We start from the raw sequence: 23388 nt of genomic DNA, 5'->3' as shown, positions 1-23388 counted from the left end.
TCGTCGTGGCCCCAATAATACTCTTCTGCATCCAGCTCAAGTTATTTTTTGCCACCGAGACTTCTACTTTCTTTCTCCACTCATTTCCATATGGATCCTTCATGTTTTCTATCTTTTTTCCTACTTTCCACGTGATCCCCTCCCAGAACAAGATTTCTCCCACGTTCGAATACTCCGTCATCTACATGCCTCATAGTAGCTTCAACGTCTATCGCGTTCTTCTCTTGGGTATTAATCTCCCTTCTATATTTAGCCTCTCTCATAAAAATCTCATTTTTTTCTTAATGGTGTGTAATTCATTTATGTTATTGCTTTTAAAATTCTTCCCTTTGTGGTGTATCGTATGAAAGCAAATAGGTATACTATACCATTTTTCTGTTTTTGTGACAAATATATGTCACTGATCTGCCTCATCCAAGTAAATAAGCTATATAATTCTTGCTTCAATATTTTTTCTAGTAGCCTGTCCATAAAAATAGTAAAAAATAGTAAAAAATTTCTTCTCCAAACAAAAATACTCTTCTCGATTCCAGAAGCTTAGATCCTTGTCCTAGTGTTGTGGCTGTCTAACCCTATCCTTCCATCTCTCACATCCTCTCTCTCATCTCTCTTACCACCAAAATTATAAATCATTAATTTCACATTAAGAATTTTTTTAAAAAATCCTTTGTATTTAAATGTTGACTATCTATCTATACGAATAATTTGATGGCAAAAGATTATTCTTCTTAGTCTTAATAGTTGATCACCCTTATCACCTGATTAGATCCCTGAGATCACAAAGATGTTAGTCATGTGCATGTGCTTCGGCCTGGCCTTATGGTTTCCCTTTCTTGCCCCTTTTCTTTTGTTACAATTTCGGGTATTTAGGTTTTCAAATGTTTTTGTTTTTCTTCTTCCAATCTCTCTCGCGTGTAACTTCCGAACTCAGGAACAACACCTTAGAGCCCATTAGGAATAGAGAAAGAGCAAAGAAAGCGAGAAAAAAAATAATAAAAAAATAAATAAATAACCTAGCAATAATTATAGATTTTATATACGAGAGACAACACGATACACAATTACTCAAAGCACACAAACGCATACACCCCATAACCAAAGGAAGAGAGAGAGAGAGAGAGAGAGGGAGAGAGAGAGAGAGGAGAAAAGAAGCAGTGGGAAAAAACACAAAAGAGAACCAAAAACCCAGAATCTAGAAAGGGAGCAAGAAACAGCTCTATCATATCACATAGCATACCAAATTCAACACAACACAGAACAAGAGAAAGAGAAGGGGAAAAAAAAGGAAAAGAAAGAAAGAAAAAAAAGTACTTCCTTCAAAAAAAAATATATTTTTTATAGAATATTATACCATATATTAAGATTGTTATTTTTGGTGTATTCGTGTTTCCTGTGAAGAGAGGTAGAGATCTTGTCCTCCTACAATGTCCACTTTGTAGCGGGCAAGGTAATCTCTTCCAGCAAAATTTCCCCTTCTAATCTCTTTCACCAATCGAAATTTCACGTTTTTTTTTTGTTTTCTCGTTAACGCTTCGAATCAGAGCTTCTTTTCCCCCTTTTGATCGATACCCATTATTGCTTAGGTACCTAAAAGTGTTCGATTCTCTTTATTCCGTTTCAATTTTGCTGCTTTTTAATGCGCTTTCTTTCTTCTTCCTTTGTTTTTTTGGTATTATTCTCTCCACCGGGGAAGGAGGGGTTTTATTCAACGAACGTTTTCCAGAATTGGGATTAGGGTTTTCTTTCTATGCGAGTGTCTTTTGACGGGTATGTATGTATACTCAACTTGTTTGGTTTGGTGGATTTTCCTTTTTCTAGGGTTTCTTTGGATCGAAGCTCGGCAGTTGCGGAATTTGGAAATTTTCCGAGTGATTAGGGTTTTGATCAGAGTGTGTGATTCAACGGAAGACTGAGGGTTGCTCCTTCGTGAAATGGGCATGAGCTCTAGTCTCTTCAAGGGTTCAAATTGTGGATTTGGGGCTAAGGTGTTTGATCATTTGCACTTGGAGATTGCTTAAGATGGGGATGAACATTGCTACTATGAGCATGGAAGAGGATTGTCTATATCAGTAACAGTGATCAAGATTTTGAGAACGGATTTTTGAAACAGTACAAAAAGCCTTTCCCAGTCTTTCATTTTTGGTGTTCCCTTGTTCAGTCTTAGCTGGGGAATCGTTTTGGTTTCTGGCCTTGGCACGGAGAAAAAGTTGATCATTCTTTGTTTTTAGTCGAGGAAACACAGAGGATCTGATTTTGGTGGTCCATTATTGTTTCTGAAGAAACCCTTTTGGATTGACATTGTTAGGGTGAGCTTAATACCATACCATAGTCCATAGTGCTCCCAAACTTATACTGATTGGGTTTGTGTTGAATCCTCATCTGTGGTTGCACTAGGACTTTACTGAGTTAGACTTAGATTGAGTAGTTGCTGTGCTCCGCAGTTTTGAATTAAGTTCCGTAATAATAGTTTGAGCTGTTTTCATATTTTGGTGAAGGAAAGCAAACCTTGGTGGTTTCCGTAATCCGTGTTTCTAGTGAGCAAGAGGTTTATGGAGGAATATTAAAACTGGAAATGAGTGTGATGACATGGTGCATGGACAGGAGCATAGTTGCTGTTTCGTTCCCTTTCTGGAACATTGCTGCTGGAAACTAATTGAAGCACTCTCAATTTTGGAAGGATTTTGCACTGGGCATATCTGGATTTTGTGCAATGTCGCGGTGCTTTCCATTTCCACCACCAGGATATGAAAAGGAAGCTAGAACAGATGAAGTAGACTTGTTAAAAAAGGTTATTATACTTTTTAATTCTATATTCACATGGAGTTTGACAATGTTAATTTGCATGATTATGTACATTAGACATTGGAGGAGACTAAGTGCTGTCATGCATTCTTGCTCAATTTAATCATAATATTGGATAATTTTCATGCCAAGTAATAATGAATTTGTTGCTTAGAGTCCACTACATAGGCTCTTTCAAACAATGACATACAGACCATTTGTAGAAAGGTATTGTTTAATTGGGGTATGGATACAATTTAGGATGATTAAAGATTACATCACAAATTCACAAAGGATTTTGGTTTTTTTGTTTTTTGGGAGAGGGGAAGAAAAGGGGGGGGGGGGGTAGAGAGTGTGAGAACGGAGTACGACTAAGTTCATATCATACTGAATTTGATAGTTTAATTTTTTTTCCTGCATGGACCAGTGGGCTTTGTTCATCTTGGTTTATGGAAGTTTTCGTTCATTTATGATATACTACTTCCCATAGTTGCATGTCATGTCAAATGTTCACTTTGTCATCTTATATGCTTATGTGATTCATGCTATATTTTTCTGTATTTTGTCTGAAATACTTCTGGGCTGTGTCCAAAATTGGATTTTGGACAGTTTGGTGGAAGTGCATTGCTGATTATATAAGTTCCAAAGAGGATTGAGTGTAGAAATTATGTTCTTGCTGCTCTAGGAGCAAGGATATTTTGAACATTGTATGTATATCCTGTTCTATGCACATCGATCTCCTCACAAGTTTCATTAAATCCTCATTGTTATATTGTCTTTCCCTGGAAACCAACATAGTTTAATTATTTTGATAGAAAACCATTGGGATTTATTCTTCCCTTGTAAAATAGATATCTACTTTCATGTTAAATTGTTAATAGCATGGATGTATCATTTGATTCATAGCTGCCTATAATAGTATTTAGCATGCTTGACAAAGTAAACACATATAGTGCAGTCATTCATACTACCATGCAAATTACTACTTTTGTTTTGGATTTTTGCTGGTTTTGCAGGGGAGTAGGTGCAGGTTCTCTAACCATAGGGTGTGATTTGTGTGATGAGTGCTTTTGTTGTAAAACAGTTATCTTTGTGTTTGATGTTCTGTCTTCCGATTTAAAATAGTATGACACGTTACCTATTTAAGCAAGTATCAGTATTGTTTGAGAGCAATGCTTTTTTTTATTTCTTGCTTCTGTCACATGGAATAAAGCCTGATTTTCAAATTTTTGGGTGGCCTACATAGATATTCATCCTTCATGTATGTTCTAACAATCATATTCTGCTGACTGATGTGGAATGATAGGATTTAGAGCGCTTTTGGTTGAAGGATACTGACAACCATTTGGGGAAAAGATCTAAAGGTTTTATGACCTGATCTTGCATATGATAGGAAACTTTAAAAGACTGGCCATGTTGACATAATAATAACAGCTTTTTGAAGTTTCAAAGACAGGCCACTGTTTGAAATGGCCTGTGTGTATTTTTAACTTAAGCCTAATCTGATGTGTATTCTAATATGACACTAAAAAGTTTGAAATAACTGCTGTTAGCAAAACCATACACTGGCCAAAAGGGGATCTAAATATCGGTTTGGTAAGCAAGAGTGAGAATTTTGAAGCTGGTGTTTTTTTGTTTTTTGTTTTTTTTTTGGGGGGGGGGGGATGGGTATAGAATTTGGAAACTAAGGGACAGTTATGGAATCATGTGAGAGTTCAACAATTGCAAAAGTTCCTTTTTTTGAACTTTTTCATAAATAAAAAATAAAAATCAAAGTTCCTTGTTGTGAACTTCTTTATTTGCAATCTCCCCTTCCCCTACCACACGGGGAATAATTGAAATGTGCCATATGATTGGTGTCCCAATCTCTCCTCCTCTAATAGGGTTGGTTAACAGGATGGTTCCTTGTTTCAATCTGTGGTAGGATCCTTGCATCTGTAACATTCCCTAATAGGTACCTCATGCCTTCAGGTTCGTAGGTAGTCAATTCTTTGCAAGATGAGTTCTAAGGAGAGTTCAGGGTATACCTGATTAAGTACAGTTACTTTACAACACTCTTACCTTAAGCGAAGATGATTATGATATTTAGGTTTCTCGTGATTTAGCTGATCAGTGGCTTTTCAATGCCACTTCCCCCTCCAGCTGTACATGCAAAGGACAAAAATGACACCTGAGTAAATTATGTCTTTAAATTCTTAACAGCATATGAGGGAAATATTTTGAGATCAAATGGAAAGTAAAACCAAGTATCTTTTCTTCCTTGAGGGCATTCATTGTGGAGGTTGATTTTATCAAGATCAGTTAGATTAACAAATTGGTTGATATGCTGAAGGGATTGTAGGGCAGAATATGGTCTAGTTGTGGAGATTATGGCTGTTTGCTTGAATCTTCAACTAATATAAGTGTAAGATATTCAAAGCATGCTGCATGTTAACATGACCTTACATGAAACTGTATTCTTGTAGCTTGATATTATGTGCAATAATCGAGTTCTGAATATGAGTGTTTCTTTAGCCTTAACCTCAATGTTATATGTTTAAGACATACAGAAAGTGAATCTATATGAAGTGCTAATCATTTGACATATGGGATGACAGAAATGAATTTACCAGCAATGCTTTCCTCATTTGAATAATTAAATTTTAAGCTTCTCCTATTTTACTCTGCATTGACAAACAACAATAAAGCCTTATCTCTCTACTCAGTAGGTGGAGTTGTTTACATGAATCAAACAATGACATTGTATCCTACCATAGATTATATCTGTGTTTAACTCATTTTTACTTCTATCCCTTTAAAATTCCACTCTGCACTAAAATGAAATTATTTTCACATGAGCTGTTCAATGCTATAGTTTTTAGTTTGTCAAATGCACCATGTAGAAATTTTCTTATTTAGCATTAGGGCTTATCTTGTCACTTCATTTGGTAATGGGTGTGCAAAACCCTCACAAGAAGCTTCAGCTTTACACAAAAATATCCTTAGTGGGTCCTAATTTCTAATTTTAAGAATTATATATGTCGTTGATCCCATACAGTAGGCTAATATATTAACTGTAGTCTAGATGATTATGTCTTGTGATTAAGAAGAAGATTGCGCAGGTCTATGTTTGCTGCCTTTGTATATGAGCAACAAATTGATCGGGGTATCACCTATTATCTCGCTCTTTGTTAAGTCAGGCATGATAATATATGAGGGTGTTGTGCTCTGTTTTTTAATCTGTGGGTTATTACTGGCCGTTTATAATTGTCATGTATTGCAAAGGCTGTGAAATATTGTTAATTTGAATGGCCAGCTTTATCCTATTAGAATGTTCATGCTTCTGTTGAATTGAAATATCTGGTGCTTGATGCTGCTAAGAAATTTAGGCATTAAAATGAAGTTCATGCTTATATTTGATCAAAATATTCTGCCTGTGTGTTGCTCCCAAGTTTGCTTAAATCTGCACCTAAAGTCTGAAATATCTCTTTACACCATGTGATCTTTTCAGGAAAAGCACAAAGAAAAGAAACATAAAAAGGAGAAAAAGGACAAAGAAAAGAAAGAAAGTAAGGAGAAGAGAGAAAAAGAAGGAAGGGATGGAAAACATAAGGAAAAGAAGGACAAAAAGGATAAACACAGAGAAAAGAAGAAAGATAGAGACAAGGACAAGGACAAGGACAAGGTCAAGGTCAAGGAGAAGGATAGGGACAAGGCAAAGGTCTTAGATAGAGATAACAGTAAAACAGGCACTGCAGACGACAAAGAATTTCCACGACATGCTGAGGGTCCAAATGTGGGTAAAGCCTACCAAAAGGATTCCAGGCAAAATGATAAGAAGGGTACTCTTGTTGAGGAGAAACCTGCCAAACAGCATACCATTGACAATGGGGAGAAGGCCAGACAAAACAATCATCTGGCTAAGGAGAACAAGGATTCTAAAATCCTCATGGAGTTGGATAGGATGGTTAGGGGTGGTAACGGAGGAACTGAAAATCATTTGGTTCAGTTCACAAATATAGACCACAGGAAAGAGGAGGAGGCTGTTAGGTTTGTGGGAAAGGGCAGTGGTGCTTGGCTTGATGGTAAGGAAAAACTCAAGGATAAGGCTTTTATTGCTAAGAAGATCGATGGAAAAGGAATCCCGGCTCAAGACCGACCTATTGCAAATGCAGCTGTTCAGAATCATGTTGGAAATTTTCATCCCAGAGTTGATGGAGCACCCAAAGTTTTGGAGAAGAATAGGACTTTGGAAGCTGGAAATATTCATCCCAGATTTGATGGATTATCCAAACTTATGGAGAAAAAAATTGAGAAGACTTTGGAAGCAAGCATTGAAGGGAAAGAGAAGGTTAAGGAAAAGAAAGATGAAGTAAAAGAAAAGGTTAAGGAAAAGAAAGATGAAGGAAAAGAAAAGGTTAAGGAAAAAAAAGACGAAAAACGGAGAGAAAAAAGGAAAGATAGAGAGAAGGAGAAAAAAGGGCATGGAAAGGACAAAGACAGGGACAAAGAGAAGAAAAAAGAGGAGAAAGCTATGGAGCATACCGAAGTTAAAAACATAGAGCTCAATAAATCAAAAGAATGCAACAAAGCTGGTCCTATAGGTTTAAATTCTTTGTCACAAGTCAAGAACGGCCATGAGAATGCTGTTACTGGTGAAAATCCCAAGAAACGAAAGGATGTTGAATCAAATGGAGTTCCACGTGGTGAGTGTTATTTGTGATGCGTTTTGATTACTAGATATTTTCAAATTGTATGTAAATATAAATGGGTTACACCTCTTACCTGGTTTGAATTAATATTGTTTAACACATGGAATAATACCAACATCCCAAGAGAGAATGTGGATTTATGATGATGTCAGATGTTTAGATTGTTATTTTAATTGTAGGTATCTTTTCAGTCACATTGATCTTGGCTCAGTGTTTTGCTGTTGGCTGACGAGTTGTCGTTAACTTTTGAATTTTCTTACAGCCAATGACAATTGGCCTAGTAAGCTGCCAAGACCATCTTCCTCTCACCTGTTCGCCGAAAATGGAAGGATATTGGAACCATGCCAAATTTCCATTCCAAATGCATCTGACAGGCAAGGAGGAGCAGCCCCTAATGTTAAGATAGAAAACAAGGCAGGCAAGATAAACGGCATCATTGACACTCAGCCGTTTGAAGTTCCCTCAAACAAGAGCCATATTGCTCCTCCTGCACCAGCTGAACCGGTCATTGGAGCAACCATAAAACCCCCTCATCCGGATACCAAGTACCTAAGCCAGGTATATTCAATCCCGAAAATGGAGGAGTGGTCTGGTTTCGATGATCAAGAATGGTTGTTTGGTAGCAGTAATTTTCCAGAAACGAGACGTGTGGTGGGATCTTCTGAGGTTACAGAACCACATCAAGTATGGTCAGAAGGTTTGCACATAGAGCCAGTAGATGTCTTTGCTCTGCCATATGTCATTCCATACTGATTGACTACACGCATGATTGGCACATGATACTTCAATTATATAGTCGGCACGAGGAAACCCTCCTTTCTAGCCCCCTATATGGGACCAAAACTGCAGCACGAGGGAGGAGCTAGGAACTGATTCCAAATTTCTTGAAAGCATTCTTTTGTTATTTGTGCACACACTGCAACAAAGTAACCAGTGACTGCTGATTGCATTGATCTTAAAAACTGTCTGGGGTGGTGACTTCTGAGTCTGACCAATCACTCACCTTGGACCAACTTTGTGTCACTATTAGTTGCATTGTTTGATGCATTGCTGCAGGCCTGGTTTTGGGGTGCAATTCTTGTTATGCAGCCTTTGCAGGTTGTGGATACTGGGAGAGAGAGGAGAGGAGCGGAAACATGCTAGCTTGTGCATCATCTTGTTTATCTTATTTTTGTTGAGAGCTGAGGCACTGTTTCTAATTGAGGAATGAGAATGTAAGAAAAAGAATACATGTGTGGCCTTGGCAACTCCACCACAATTTTGATTTGTAACATATAGAACTTTCTTTTAAAAGGATATGTATGGTAGAGAAGGGAGCCCCCTCAAAAAAAAAAAAGAAAAAAAAATGATCGGATTCATTCATTCAGTATCCTGTAAATTTTATTGGTCGTTTGAATGAGTGTTACTCCTAATATGGTCAAGGTTGATTTGAAATATATTCTTGAATAATGGTAGCATACACTGGCCAACCCTTTGTCTTGAATTGAATATTTGAGGTGTACTTGATATGCATTCAACAATGAAAAAACTAGGTTTTGCAAGTTAGGTTCCTTTTCAGTTTTGGATGAGAGGGAAGAAAGAGAGAAATTGTTTTTATAATTTCCCCCAAGCAACAAGTTTGGCAGAACACACCAACCTCATTAATGATTTATTATGTAGGAGTATATAAATGTCTTCATAACTAAGCTGTAAGCCTCTTCAAATTAAGTTCAAGGTGTACAATTGTCTACCTTAATTTAATTTAATTTAATACTCCATACAACGAAGCATTCGAGTCAATTAAATACGAAAACAACTTTTTCCCAACCCCTTCTTCCGAATTCATTGCTATTTGGACACCCTCAAATACCAATGGCTCCTACTATATATATAGGGTTGCTCATTTCTTTTGAGTTATGACAATAATAAAAAAAGAAAGAATTTTTATTGTTAATTAATTTTAGAATCACATAAAAAATTAACTTGACCACTGCTAGATTTTATCATCTTTTTATTCCTATATGATTCAATACCATTAGTGCCTTGACTACCTAGTACTACTCTTGTCTTCTGTCTTGTGTTCATGTTCAACGTGTAAATATCTTAATAAGCCCAATAATATGACTTGCCACTTTCTTCTTTTCCTTTTTGGCTATAAAGCATGGACACTTCATTGATTTATCGTGTTCATGTGTTTGACATATTTTAGACACGATACTCATTGACATTCATTCGATACGTGTATCTTCTGTGTTCAATCGTCTTAATAAAAAATAAAAAAATATTCTCTAATCAATTTTGGACACACTTAAATATCATCACGTGTCAGTGTGTTCAGCCTTTTCTTAACATGTATTTTTGAAACGAATTTATAAATAGTATATATTATCAATTATTAAAACAAAAAATATTTTAAATATTTTATATAATTAAAAAATTAATTTATATTTTAATATTAATAAAAGATCAAAATATCATTATAATTTATCTAAAAATTATTTTATATTTTATATATATACCGTATTCTCGTATCTTATAAAAATTTTAAATTCGTGTATCTGTCTATTCTGTATAATGTCGTGTCCTGTATCCATATCCGTGTTCATATATGTGCAACATAGCTTTTTGGTTAGTAGAGAGAGCGCCTTGATATTTTAATGAAAAGAAGATATTTGCAAGAACAAGGGAGGTTGAAGTTCTTGAATTAATTCGAAGGTTGTCAATTTCTATCATAAAAGAAGAATAAAAAAAAAATTGAATGAAGGATGGCATTAAGAGTATAATTCACTTCAACTTTAAATGTAGATGGAGCCTAATTGTGATTTTTATATATTGTTGGGCAAAAATTCTTGTACAAACAATACAATATACCATGTTTATTTTTGGTAACAGGAAAAAAAAAAAAAAACGCATCCCGATTCCTAAATGCGTATTATCCTCAATTGCTACATTGCATTGCATGTGCTAATTTACAAAATAGTACATTACATAATATTTATATTGAATACCACTCTAATCCTTAAAAAAACTACAATTATTTAATTATATTCGTTTTTTTTAAGTATCACTTATTCACTTACGCGATAAATGTGAAAAAGTAGTCATTTGACGGGAGGATAATAATAATAATAATAATAATAATAATAATAATAATAATAATAATAATAATAATAATAATAATAATAAGCGGATTAGGTTATATTTATATAATTCATTTCATGAAACATTTTCAGATATTGGTGAACAGACGTAATAATCAGTAGACAAAGCGAAGAGCTGAAAGAAAATAAAATCTCACTAATGAACTGAATCACATGCATGCATGGACCCCAACTGATTCATATATACATGTAAATGTAATGATTCTTCAACATCATACTCCTAACAAAGATAATTCATGTGATAATAACTCACCCCTGACCATATGGAAAACACTAATAAGCAAAGAGAAATTATTCATGCTTGTGGAACACCTTAAATAATTTATGTTCTCTTTAAAAAAATTGCAAGTATTTCTTCCATGTAGGACTATTATGGTACATTAAATGATTTTACGTCGAATATAATGTTATAATATATACATAATCCATATATATAAACTAAGATACATATCGTAACACGTTAAAAATATAATTATCATGTATCTTGTTTTTTTACTATAAATTTTTGAGATTTATATCCTCTCGAATTTGCTTAAATTTTTGTATATTTTTCTTCTTTTTACTTCACTTACAAATTTTTTTTAGGTTCAATAAAAATCGAATTATAAATCTTTTGATTATAGAAGCTATGATATTATGTCATGAAATTATTTTTTTTGAAAATTTAAATTGATAAAAAAATACATAATAAATAATTATATTTTTAATATAAAATTTTAATTTTTATGATCAAAATATATAAAATTTAATTTTTATTAAAATAAAAATATCTAATATACGATAAATAAAAAACTTAAAAAACTCTTAAAAAATATGTTAAAAATATAAGTATATAATCATTTATATTCTTATTATTAATTTAAATTTAAAAAAAAATAATTTTGTTACAACACAGTCATGTTTAACTTAGGACTGGCAATTCATATCTATTATATGCGGATACCCAACTCGGTCCAACCCGTTCGGGTAGGGTAGGCTACCCGACCCGCTGCGGATAAGGTAGGTAGGGTACGGGTTTAGGGTGTATCCTACCCTACTCTACCCGTACCTCATATATAATACATATGTATATGTATATAGTGAAGGAAGTAAGAGTTAAACGCACAACTTTCCTTATATAATGACTTACAATAAGTGAACAACCACCAAACTAGTTAGTTAATTTAGTAATTTAAAATATTAGTTTTTTATTTTTTATGTTATTAATATGTATAAAATTTGAAATGATTGAATTTTATATTTACTTTAAAAAAATTTGATATTTCTGCAGGTAGGGTAGAGTTTAGAACTTTAGGATGCGGGTAGGATTAGAGTTGAGAGATTCTCAACCTATAAATAGAATAGAGTAGAATTTTAATAAAACTTTCAACCTACGAATAAAATTAGCATAGAGTACAAATCCAACCCTATCCTACCTTACCATTGCCAGCTTTAGTTGAACTACTTATTCCGGAATTCATATATCACTTTACTTAATATTGGATCGTTGACACCTGTACCGACCTCAAAGGTAACATGCAATCATATGCAATGCCTATTCAATTGAACGTCCAAAAACAGAAACATACGCATTGATTTGAACAGCTAAAAGCGTATACGTACGTTGGGGACCCCGACGAAAATATCTTAGCCTAAAGACCCTATAATTTAATTTGCAAGCTACTAGAACAGTAAAACCGAGGGAATAGTTTATGCGAGTATTAAATAACCATGGTGGTCACGGTAAAAATATTAAAATCATCATCTGTTTTAAAACCAATAGAGTTGGTCCAACTTTGGTTCAACTTTGGAAAGCACAATAAAAAACCAAAACGGGACACTTTCACCTAATTTATTTTAAAACAACCGATACTAAGTATCCATTAGTTATTTCATTAATGTAGCATTTTATGATGTCCGGATATTTTATTAAGTTATCGTGTTTATGTGTTGAACATATTTTAAACATAACACTCATTAATATTTGTCTGATATGCATGTCTATTTAATTTAACTATTTTTTAATAAAAAATAAAAAAAAATTTCGACACAGTTGGACACACTTAAGTACCATCACGTATCAGCGTGTTGAGTATTATTTTTATGTATTTTTGAAATAAATTTAAAAACAGGATATATTATTATTTATTAAAAAAATATTTTAAATACTTTATAATATTAAAATAAGATTTTAAAAATAATTAAAAAATTAATTTATATTTTAATGTCAATAAAATATCAAAATATCATTACGATTTATCTAAAAAAATAATTTTGTTGCCCTGCATACGAAATTTGGTATGAAAAAATTTTGTGTTCTTATCACCCCAATACAACCACTGCACCTTGGACTTTTCTTTTCAGAATCTTTCCTCCCTTTCATATTCATCTTCTAATTTTGCCTCTAAAACTCGGATCATAGTGGTGTCAGCCCCGCGCCTTTATTCTTCTCTGCATTCAGCTTTGAGTTCAATTCAGCAATATTTTTTCTTAAGTTAGTAGACAAATTTTTCTGCTATGCAATCAAATTGTGTTTACATTGTTTAAGCTTGTTGAATAATACAAACATCGAAAAACTTTCAACCTCCATACGCCACGAATTTGCCACCACATATCTAGCTTTTTTGTTGTCGCACCATCTTTTCTGAAATCTAAACTTTTTTTTTTGTTTTAAAACCTGCTCTATCCGAAAAAATCATAAGTGGTCTATGGTCAAATCCTGTGTCATCTAAGTGCACAACCAAATCATTTGGGTAATTCTATTTTCACTGGGTAGAGGCCAAACATATATATTCAATCTCTCCCTAATAAAGTTAACTCCTGTCTATTTATTATTCTAAGTAAACATACTACCTTCATATCTAAAATTAACCAAGTTGCCTCCATTAATAAAGTCTTAAAAAACTTAAATATAAGATATAGATTTCATTCTTCCTTCTTCTTTTTCATTAAAGACTGAAATAACATTACAATCATCAATAATCAAAATATTTTTTTCAGTTATTTCTAGCATATTTAATATCTAATTGTATTGAATATTTTGTTAGGACTCCTTTTTCAAAAATTTTTCAAATTCTGTTCTACACTTTATCTCTTCATGTGAAATGAATAAAATAATTAGCATACTAAATAATATTAATATCTTCATCGTTCTTCCATATTAATACCACATTAATACCAGTCGTCCGATTATTTCTTTTGGTTCAACACAATAAAATTTTTGAAAACCTACTTTTCTGTCTTATTTCTCCACAAACGAAATAGTATTTTTGGTCTCGCATCATCCAGAACAAAAATCATCATCTGGTTTACAAGTAAAAGTATTTGGAATTGTATGTCGCATATTACAACTTTTCCATTTAATAAACGAATATAATTGAAGTACTTATATTAATTAATATATAGTTGAATCATCAAGTGGTTAGTGAAAAGAAAAATATATACTAATTTAATATACATTCACCGAGACAAGAGGGCGTAGGGTAATGGAAAAGTATGGCAACCAACTCCCTCGTAATATATGTAGATTATTATATAAATAAATTACCAGATATCACACCACATGTATCTACTTAATTTTGTCTAAGGTCGTATACCTCACCCTTTTTCAAAGTACACGTATGTTAAGAAGTGGTTACGGCACCAATAAATGTGTTGTGTGATTACAGTTTTCTTAGGAGAAAAATAAATTATGATAATATATAGAAATATTTTTGTTTTAAAAAAATCTCCTATTAATAATACAGAAAATCAAAGCAACACAGACAAATGAAATTAAATAGTCCAATCTAAAAGTATGTTAATAATATTGAAAACTTTGTATATAGAGAGGAGAAAAAAGTAAAATTAAAGAGAGAGGAATGGAAGGTGCATTGGTAATGACTAATGTGGGACTGAGTATTAGATAGGTATGGTGAGGATGCATTGAGTGCATGCACCTAAAGAGGTGCCTTCAGCCTTGCTTCATAAATGATCAGTGTTGTCACATTCAAACTCAAATGCCTTGTCTCTCTGCCAATTCCATCCCCTTCCCACAAAACCTTATCTCTCTTAATTTCTACCCACATACTCTGATAGTAAGAGGTGATTAATTAGATAGCAGGAATTCAATAACGAGTTTAATGTTGTTCTATTATTAAATTTAATACAAATAATTAACTGTAAGAGTAACGTAATTATTAATATTATTAGTTAAGTCATGCCTTTTTTTATGGGTTAGCGAAATATAACTAAAATTTTTTTGTAATATTTTTTTTTTATTTTTTTTGGTACAAAATTTTAAATCCTAACAATCAATTATTAATATTCTAAAGTTAAAGAAAATTTTTATATCAGTGATCATTAGTAAATTAATTTTATTTATATATTAAAATTAAATTTTATTAAATTTTTAATATGTGAATTATTTGTGTCAAATTTAACTGTGGAACAATATTAAATTCAGTTAAAATTATTTAAAATTAAAATAGGACGTTTGAAAATTTTTTAAATTAAAATAAGATATTTAAAACGTTAGAGACTAAAGTAAAATTTGATCCAAACATTAGAAACTAAAATAATATTGTATTCCTATTTTAATTAAGAGAATTCTACGTATACTTAATTATTTAAAATACAATCATATTATATATACACTAAAATCAATCACTAATATAAAATATATGTTGAAAATAAATTAAATTATATATATCTATAAAAAACATATAATAATTAATTTTGTTAGTTGATTTTAATTAATAAATAATAATTTTATTTAAAATATTATATAGATATATATATTGTTTATTTATTTAAAATATATATTTTATATTTTAATATAATAACTAATTAGGAAGTAAATTGTGACATGTAAGTACAACACCGCATTTATGGGATATGTATTAATCAGCTCCGCTCAAATAGTTCGAAAAACAAATAATAATTTACGAAGAAATTGTCATAACGACAACAGTTTGACTTTATATTGATAAGACTCGCATCAAGGATAATAATTAATGAACATGCAGGCAGTAATAGGTAACTACTTAGACTATTTAATTTTAAACGGAAGAAAAATATCGTCTAAAAAAAAATTAATTTTGACAATTATATGTTAGAGACTTAGAATGACTCAAAGAAAATGTTTAAAAATCTCACATAACAATTTCAGAATATATATTTATCTTATTTTTATCGTAATTCATTATTTATTCAAAACTAATTATTTATAGGGTAAAGTATATTTTTTGTTCTTAAAGTTTGATAAAAATTTTAAAAATATTCCTAAATTTTATTTTGTTTTAATTTTGTCCGAAAAGTTTTCGATTTGCATCAAATATACCCCTGACGGTTAATTTTTCAAAAAATTTAAGATCGATTTAACAACAATTTCATAAAAACAACCCCTCAACACAAACAAATCAAGCATAATTTTCATGCATTATTATTCTATTGGTCTTAAATTTTTTGAAAATTTAGCCTCCGTAAGTATATTTGATGCAAATCGAAAATTTTTAGAACAAAATTAAAATAAAATAAAATTTTGAAGTATTTTTAAAACTTTTGTCAAACTTCAAAAACAAAAAATATACTTTACCCGTATTTATATAATAATGTTTCTCTTTAAAGAATCGTTGTTACTCCTTAGCTTGATTAATGAATATTATACTGTGTTTCAATAGGATAGTGGATAAGGCTTGGCATCAAATAATTATATTATTCAAGATTTATCAAAAGTAGTTGAGGTTTAATTTAAGAGTAAATTAACAAAGAGTAAAATTTCATTTCAGTTTTGTTCATTTTTATTTTAGATAATTCTTATTTTATTGATTAAAAAATGACAATTTATTTTTTATTTTTTTTTTTCTGTTAAACATATAAATCCTTTTGTAAGATTCATTGATAAATTTTGATGAAATTTAACAACATATTACGTTCAGCTCTACCACGTAGTATTATTTCTCCTATATAGATTATAACTATATCGAGCGGACAAGTTAAAAAATGGGTACATGTTTTTATGGGCTATCCAAGACCGGAAGATCATTGGCTTTTTTGAGGACTCGTTTTACGGGTTTAAAAAAGAGTACTTCAATGTACGGTTGATTGGAGGTCATCACCCCTTATGGTTAACCTTGGAGGGAGAGCTCCAGTTCCTCACGTTCTGGAAGTATGAGGCTACGGCCGACTACCTCGTAAAAGTGGCTTACAAGGGTTTGAGTCTGGAAAACAAAAACATCATTGAGGTGTTATTGGCCATTTTTAGGAATAGGGCACTAAACCATCGCCATGTGATGAGTGATCAAGATACTGGTCGTCAATATGTGGATAGGTATCTTGGTATTTTGCATTGTCCTTACCTTTGTTTTATATCTTCTATTCTCGTTCTTTTCCTTTTGTTGGGCTCACGAGTTTTCTTCGCAGTTGATATGGCAAGCGGTCTCACCATTATGGAGAATTTGATGGATGTCTTCCTAATCGAAGACAAGGATGACGAGTAGCCCCAGACCGAGGAGACTGTTGACTCGGGGGCTGCCCCAAGGGGCTGAGGCTGGAGGGCCCCACGAGGCTGCTGGGGCTCAGCCTGAAGACGATATTCATGAGATCGTGCCCCCGTCACCCGTGAAGAAGAGGAAGATCGTGCCTAGCGAGAAAGGAAAGGGGTCATTATTCCCTCTATGATGGAGAAGTCCTTCGATGCCCCTGCCTTTATTGACGAGCATCCGGGGACTAAGTAGTTCTTTGCCGACTGTGACTTAGAGGAACAGGCGAAGTGAGTTTATCGCTCTCTACTTTGCTCAGTCACCGTGGTGCACAAAACAGAGACGGTTCTAGGACAGTCTCATGTCTTGGACGGCATGCTCTGCTAGGCTCAGGTGGACCTAGTGGCGGCTCGTTAAGAGAAGGAATCGGCTGAAGAGGCCAGGGTTAAGGTGAAGAATTCAGTTCAGGAAGTTGCTAGCGAGGTTCAATGCCTTAAGGATTTGGAGATGCTGCTAAGGCCAGAGGTTGCGAAGGCGGAGAGTCGAGCAACGGAGGCCGAAAAGAATATGAAGGCTGTCGAGGCTTTAGCGGATACCTTGAGGAAGAGAAATAGAGAAGTCGTGCCGGATGTGAAAGAAGCCATCTCTGCCACCGAGGAATCCCTAAATCCCAGGTAGCTCTTCTCGCTCCCAATTTTGGTGCTTTCAAGACAATTCGTGATGGCCAGATCATGGACCTCAGCGTCGAGAAGAGACTGTAGCGGCTTCCTTGTCCCTTTATTTTTATGTTTGCCATGTTCTGGAATTTTTTGTATTCTATATTTATGTCCTATGGTCAGACTTGTTATGAGACCATGTTGGTTGGTATTCTTTTTTTTTTTTTGTGTAAATTTTGTTTTATCCTTCGGATATCCGTGTGGATGGTTTTTTTGGCTACCAGGTTTATCAGGACTGGGGTGCCGCTTTTGTCACTTACTTCCAAATGTTTTTAAAGTATAGAACATTAGCAATAATCCTTGTATGTCTGAGTACTTGTAACAGAAACTAAAGAGAAATAACTTAAAATCATTTTATTATTTGGGCTTCATTAAAACCTCCCTTAGGTCCCTGGTAGGTCGAGAGTGGAGAAAAAGAGTACCCATGACAAAATAACTAAACGATGAAGGACATAAAGGTACATAGGGGCTTAACCCTTTACAAATCAGACTTTTTACGAGTAGAATCTCTTAAGGCTGACAACATTCCAAGTTCTGGGGATGACTGAACCGTCAAATCATTCCAACTGGTACGCTCCCTTGATGCATGCTTCCCGAATACGGTAGGGTCCTTCCCACTTTGTTGCTAAATTGCCTTCTCTAAAATTCCGGACACCAACATCGTTCTGTCGTCGAACCAAATCTCCCACTTCAAAGTCTCTTTTGCAGATGCCTCAGATATACCTGAGGGCTAGCCGTTGCTTAAGGGTTGTTTCTCTCAGGTGAGCTAGGGCTCGAACTTCGTCCAGCGGGTCAAGCTCTGCTCCTCGGTCAATTGCCCCGATGAGAAACCTGGGACTGGGCTCCCCAATCTCTACCGGGATCATGGCCTCCATGTCGTAAGTTAACTGAAAGGGGGTTTCTCCTGTTGCCAACTATGATGTGGTGCGGTAGGACCAGAGGACTAAGTCGAACTCTTCTGCCCAATCCCCTTTCTTTTGTTCGAGCCTCTTCTTGATCCCTTTTAGGATTACCTTGTTGGCGGCTTCTATCTGGCCAATGGTTTGAGGGTGATCGACGGAAGTGAAATGCTGTCGGATCCCTAACCCCTCAAGGAGACTCCGAAATTTTTTGTTGGAGAATTGAGTGTTGTTGTCAGAGATGACGATTTTCGGAATTTCGAAGCGATTGATTATTTGCCTCCAAAAGAACTTTTCGCATCGAGCAGCCGTTATTGTGGCCAAGGCCTCAACCTCGATCGATTTGGTGAAGTTCATCGTTCTCTTGGCACTTAACACATGACCTAATGAGCTTCATCGCCTTCTGGGTTATCGTGGGCCAGTATTACGCGGCCCTCACGACTTTTTGAACTAACGCCTTTTCCCCCATGTGGTGGCCGTAGTACCTCTCGTGGATCTCCCTTAGTATATAGTCCTTCTGTCCGAGACATAAGCATTTTAGGATGGGCTGGGAGGTTCGCCTTCGGTATAGAGTCCCCTGGATTATAGTGTATTTGGCTGCTTTTCTTTTCACACATTTTTGCTCCGGCGCACCTTCAGGAAGCTTTCCCACCTCCAAGTATTGTCGGATGGGTGTGGTATAGTCGGCGTCCTCCGGTGAATCTACCACCAAGGTTACTAACGGTTCCTTGACCGCCCCATGGATGACGGAGAGGTTACCACCTGAGGTCTTGGTATTGGCCAGTTTTGACAACAAGTCCACCCTGGTGTTCCTTTTTCGAGGAACGTGCTGGATTACAACCTTTTCAATGCTGGTACACAATTCTCATATTTTTTCCAAGTATTTTTGGAAGAGTGGATCCCAAGCTTGGTAGGTGCCGTTGATTTGCGAGGTGACCACTTGGGAATCGCTTTTGACAAGCAAACTATTGGCCCCGACCTCCTTGACTAACGAGAGTTCAGCTAAAATAGCCTCGTATTTGGCTTGATTGTTCGATACCGGAAACTCGTACTTAAGGGATTGCTCGTATAAGATCCCGTCCAAGTTGTCCAGAATCACCCCCGCCCCGCCTGAAACATTATAGGAGACTCTGTCCACGTGGAGCTCCCGTTGTTGGGTCGGGGGCTCGGTATCAGGACTGGCCATTTCGGCCAAGAAGTCTGCCATGGCCTGGACTTTGATAGCATGCTTTGGCTGGTAGGTGACGTCGTACTATAATAGCTCTTTCAACTATACCATTATCCTACCCACCAAGTTAGGTTTCTGCAGCACCTGTCTGATGGACTGGCCGGTTCAAACTACGATTCGGGTGACTGGAAGTATTGCCTGAGTTGTCGGGACGAGATAAGCAAGGCAAAAGCTAGTTTTTTCAACGTTGAGTATCGATTTTTTTCATTCTGTAATATCTTGCCGATGAAATACACCAAAAATTGTCGACTCTCCGCTTTTCGAATGAGTGTCGCGTCCATTGTTTCATCTGAGATTGCTAAGTATAGATGTAGCAGCTTTCTGTTTTACGATTTTGCCAACACATGTGATTTCAACAAGAGTTTCTTGAAGTGTTAAAAGGCGACTTCATAATTCTCGATTTATTGAAAAGTGATCCCTTTTTTCCTTAAGTTTAAATTCATATTGCTAGAATACTGATGCTATACTATTTAATGATATATTTATATTATTCACAATGTTTAAACTTTAAAATATGAATTTAATTTTCGTTTTTATGAAAAATTCTTCAATCACTTACAAAAATTGCAATGTGTTTCTGCCCCATCCCCACACACGTTGTTGATAATAACGAGGAAATAAATACGGATTGAACCAAATGTTTTATTTTTAAATAACTGTAATTAATATTTATTAATTTTATATTTAAAAAAAAAAAAATTTAAATAATTACTACCTAATATTAATTTAAAAAATCAGAATTATTAATTAATGCAAGTTAGCTGGTACTTGAGTGTTGATTATCTAATGGAATTTTATTTGTTATGGTGCTTAAAATTTGGTATTTTTATTAAAAAATTAAATATTTAATATTTAATTTAAAAATATAAAATTTAATAAATTTTAAATATTTAAAATTTGTTATAAAAAATAAATTAAATAATATTTAGACACTAAATAATAGATATCATAAAATTGGCAAACATATATATAATAGGGGATGGAACACTTTCTGGAGTTACAGGCCTGGCTCTCCAAATAACATGCATTCAGGTAAGCCACTTTTGATCTATATTCATTAACAATTGATTGCATTCAACACATAATTCTTAAAAAAACCCGCTAAATTGCGACGCTTTTTTCTTTTTTTGCGGCGGTTTTTACTCCTACAAAATTTGTTACAACGACTTGCAAAACTGACATAATTTTATGTCCTGCTATTAGTTTGTGGCCATTTTTATAAAACGGCCGTTTTGGAGTTATTTTGCAGGGGATTTTAAAAGCTCATGTTAAATAATACATTTTTTATAGTCTAAATATTAGTAAAGGATATCATAAAAATAGAAAATTTTTATTTAACAATTGCTTTCGTAGCTCAGTTGGTTAGAGCACCCGTTTAGTAAGCGGGAGGTCTTGAGTTCGATTCTCAACGAAAGCAAATTAAGTTTTACTAATAAACTCTAGTTCAATAGTATAGTCTTTTAAATTAAGATTGCGAGATAGGTGAGTTTTTAGGAAACAAGCAAGCGATTGCCTAGTGCCTACAAAGAAATCACATTTTAACTTAAGGTGTGCTTGCGAGTTGTGAGGTAAAAAAAAAAAGAAAAACAAGTTTTGAGAATTATCCTGGGCATTAAGGTATATTTACAAGTAGAAAAAGGGGAGTTATTTTGAGGATTGGAAACAAAATTTTTCAGCCATAATCAGCCAAAACTTTTCATATTTTACTTTATTTATATCACTTAATAACAGTTTTATTTTTTACTTCACTCTCTTATCATTCTACTTATCACCGTTCTATCTACTTATCACCGTTCTTATCAAATCTGCTAATTAATGATATTAATTAGAAAATCATATCCCTTTTTAGTAGGCACTATTGTAATCAATACTTAATATTTCTTTTTATAATTTAATTTTTATATATAAAAATACAATAAAGATTAATAATAATTATATTTAAGAACGGTAATTATAATATCAATTACATTAAATAATTGCAATTGATTCTTTGTCCGTTATAGTATTTAATATTTATCATCAATTATTTAAACTATATTTTATTATGTAGTTCAAATTATTTTACATATATACTAATAAATTATGATTCAAAATATTTTAATATTTTATTTTTGAAGACGTTATACATTTAAATTAATGTATAATTTTTTAAATCACCGTCTTTGATAATTTAAAAATTTATTTCATGTTTTCAAAGTGAAAATGATTTATTTTAATTCACATATATTTTTAAACTTTACTATAATTAGATTTGAAAAAAAAAATGTCAAATACCTAAATTAATTTATTCAATTGACAAATTTATTCATAACATCCACAAATTCATACACATAACATCCATAATTAAGTAAGATATACATAACATCCAAAATTTTATATTAATAACATCCATAATTTCATACTCATAACATTCATAATTTCATACGTATAATATTTATAATTAACAAATTTTTACAATTAATATTACCAAATTTTAAACTATGTGTCTTGTTATATATTTCAAATTATCTTACATGTACACTAAAGGGTCATAATTTTAATATTTTTTATTTACTATTCATATGTATACTTATTTATTGATTTTAATACGACGAGTTAATAATTATTTTTTAAATTTTATTTTTTTATTTTAATTTTTTTATTTTATAATAGCCTATATATAAAATATGAGTTGTATACCAGAAGTTGTTAAATTCTCTAATTTAATATCCATATTTTTATACGTATAATATTTATAATTTTATATATATAATATCCATAATCAATAAATTGGTGCTAATTTATTATTATTTATTATTTTATTTTGCAAGTCATGAACTAACAATTTTAGATATTTTTAATTTTCAATAAATAAAAATTGATCAAATTTAAAATATTTTATTTTTTATAAAATGTATTGAGGTGATTTGAGTTTTTTTTTTAATTAAAAATATAAGAATTTGAAATTTTTATTTGGAAGAAAAAAATTATACAATTATAAATACATGTAATAATAATGAAAGAGAAATTTTCACAATGATTCACATTAAATTTGGAATTAACTTTTTGTATAATTAAATAAGGAAAGATAATTAATGATAGAAAAAAATTAATTGCGTCAATTAAATTAAGAAAGTGATTCACACTCTCTTATCAATGCAAATACTATTAGTCATATACCTTTATTTATTATCTATAATATTTTAGTTACGTAGCATTGCCCTTTAACTTAAGGTGTGCTTGCGAGTTGTGAGGGAAAAAAAAAAGAAAAACAAGTTTTGAGAATTATCCTGGGCATTAAGGTATATTTACAAGTAGAAAAAGGGGAGTTATTTTGAGGATTGGAAACAAAATAAAAAGCATTTTGTGAAAAACAAAATAAAAAAATGGAAGTCTCTAACCGTTCATTGTGTACGAACCAATGGCGAGTGAACGCACAATAAGTTTCCATTAAAATCTCCAACCATCCAAGAATGGTCCCTCTTGCAAAACCCCCACTCCATCACTCTCTATA

General features: G+C 33.0%; 1 protein-coding gene, 1 long non-coding RNA gene and 1 other non-coding gene across 5 annotated transcripts; all 3 read left to right on the top strand.

Moving 5' to 3' along the window:
• The first annotated feature begins 499 nt into the window (after window positions 1-499).
• Window positions 500-8906, top strand: LOC112736243 (uncharacterized). Of its 3 annotated transcripts, none has more exons than XM_025785613.3 (4): window positions 500-1447; window positions 1819-2788; window positions 6272-7466; window positions 7735-8906. In XM_025785613.3, exons 2-4 carry the CDS (start codon window positions 2711-2713, stop codon window positions 8223-8225), a joined length of 1764 nt encoding a protein of 587 aa, XP_025641398.1. In that variant the 5' UTR covers window positions 500-1447; window positions 1819-2710; the 3' UTR covers window positions 8226-8906. The 3 variants fall into 3 exon arrangements, with proteins under 3 accessions (XP_025641398.1, XP_025641397.1, XP_025641401.1); XM_025785612.3 differs by having other exon boundaries at window positions 722-1583; XM_025785616.3 differs by having other exon boundaries at window positions 1064-1307.
• Window positions 8907-16568: 7662 nt separating this feature from the next.
• On the top strand, window positions 16569-18128 carry LOC112735688 (uncharacterized). The gene is made up of 2 exons (XR_003168510.2): window positions 16569-16901; window positions 16994-18128. It is a non-coding gene; the product is annotated as an uncharacterized lncRNA (long non-coding RNA).
• Window positions 18129-21238: 3110 nt separating this feature from the next.
• TRNAT-AGU (transfer RNA threonine (anticodon AGU)) lies at window positions 21239-21312 on the top strand. The gene has a single exon. It is a non-coding gene; the product is annotated as a tRNA-Thr (tRNA).
• The last annotated feature ends 2076 nt before the right edge of the window (window positions 21313-23388 follow it).

The sequence above is a fragment of the Arachis hypogaea genome, chromosome 13, assembly GCF_003086295.3.
Source record: "Arachis hypogaea cultivar Tifrunner chromosome 13, arahy.Tifrunner.gnm2.J5K5, whole genome shotgun sequence".
Classification (NCBI taxonomy): domain Eukaryota; kingdom Viridiplantae; phylum Streptophyta; class Magnoliopsida; order Fabales; family Fabaceae; genus Arachis; species Arachis hypogaea.
The sequence above is the reverse complement of the archived record's forward strand: the minus strand, read 5'-3'. Positions and strand labels throughout refer to the sequence as shown.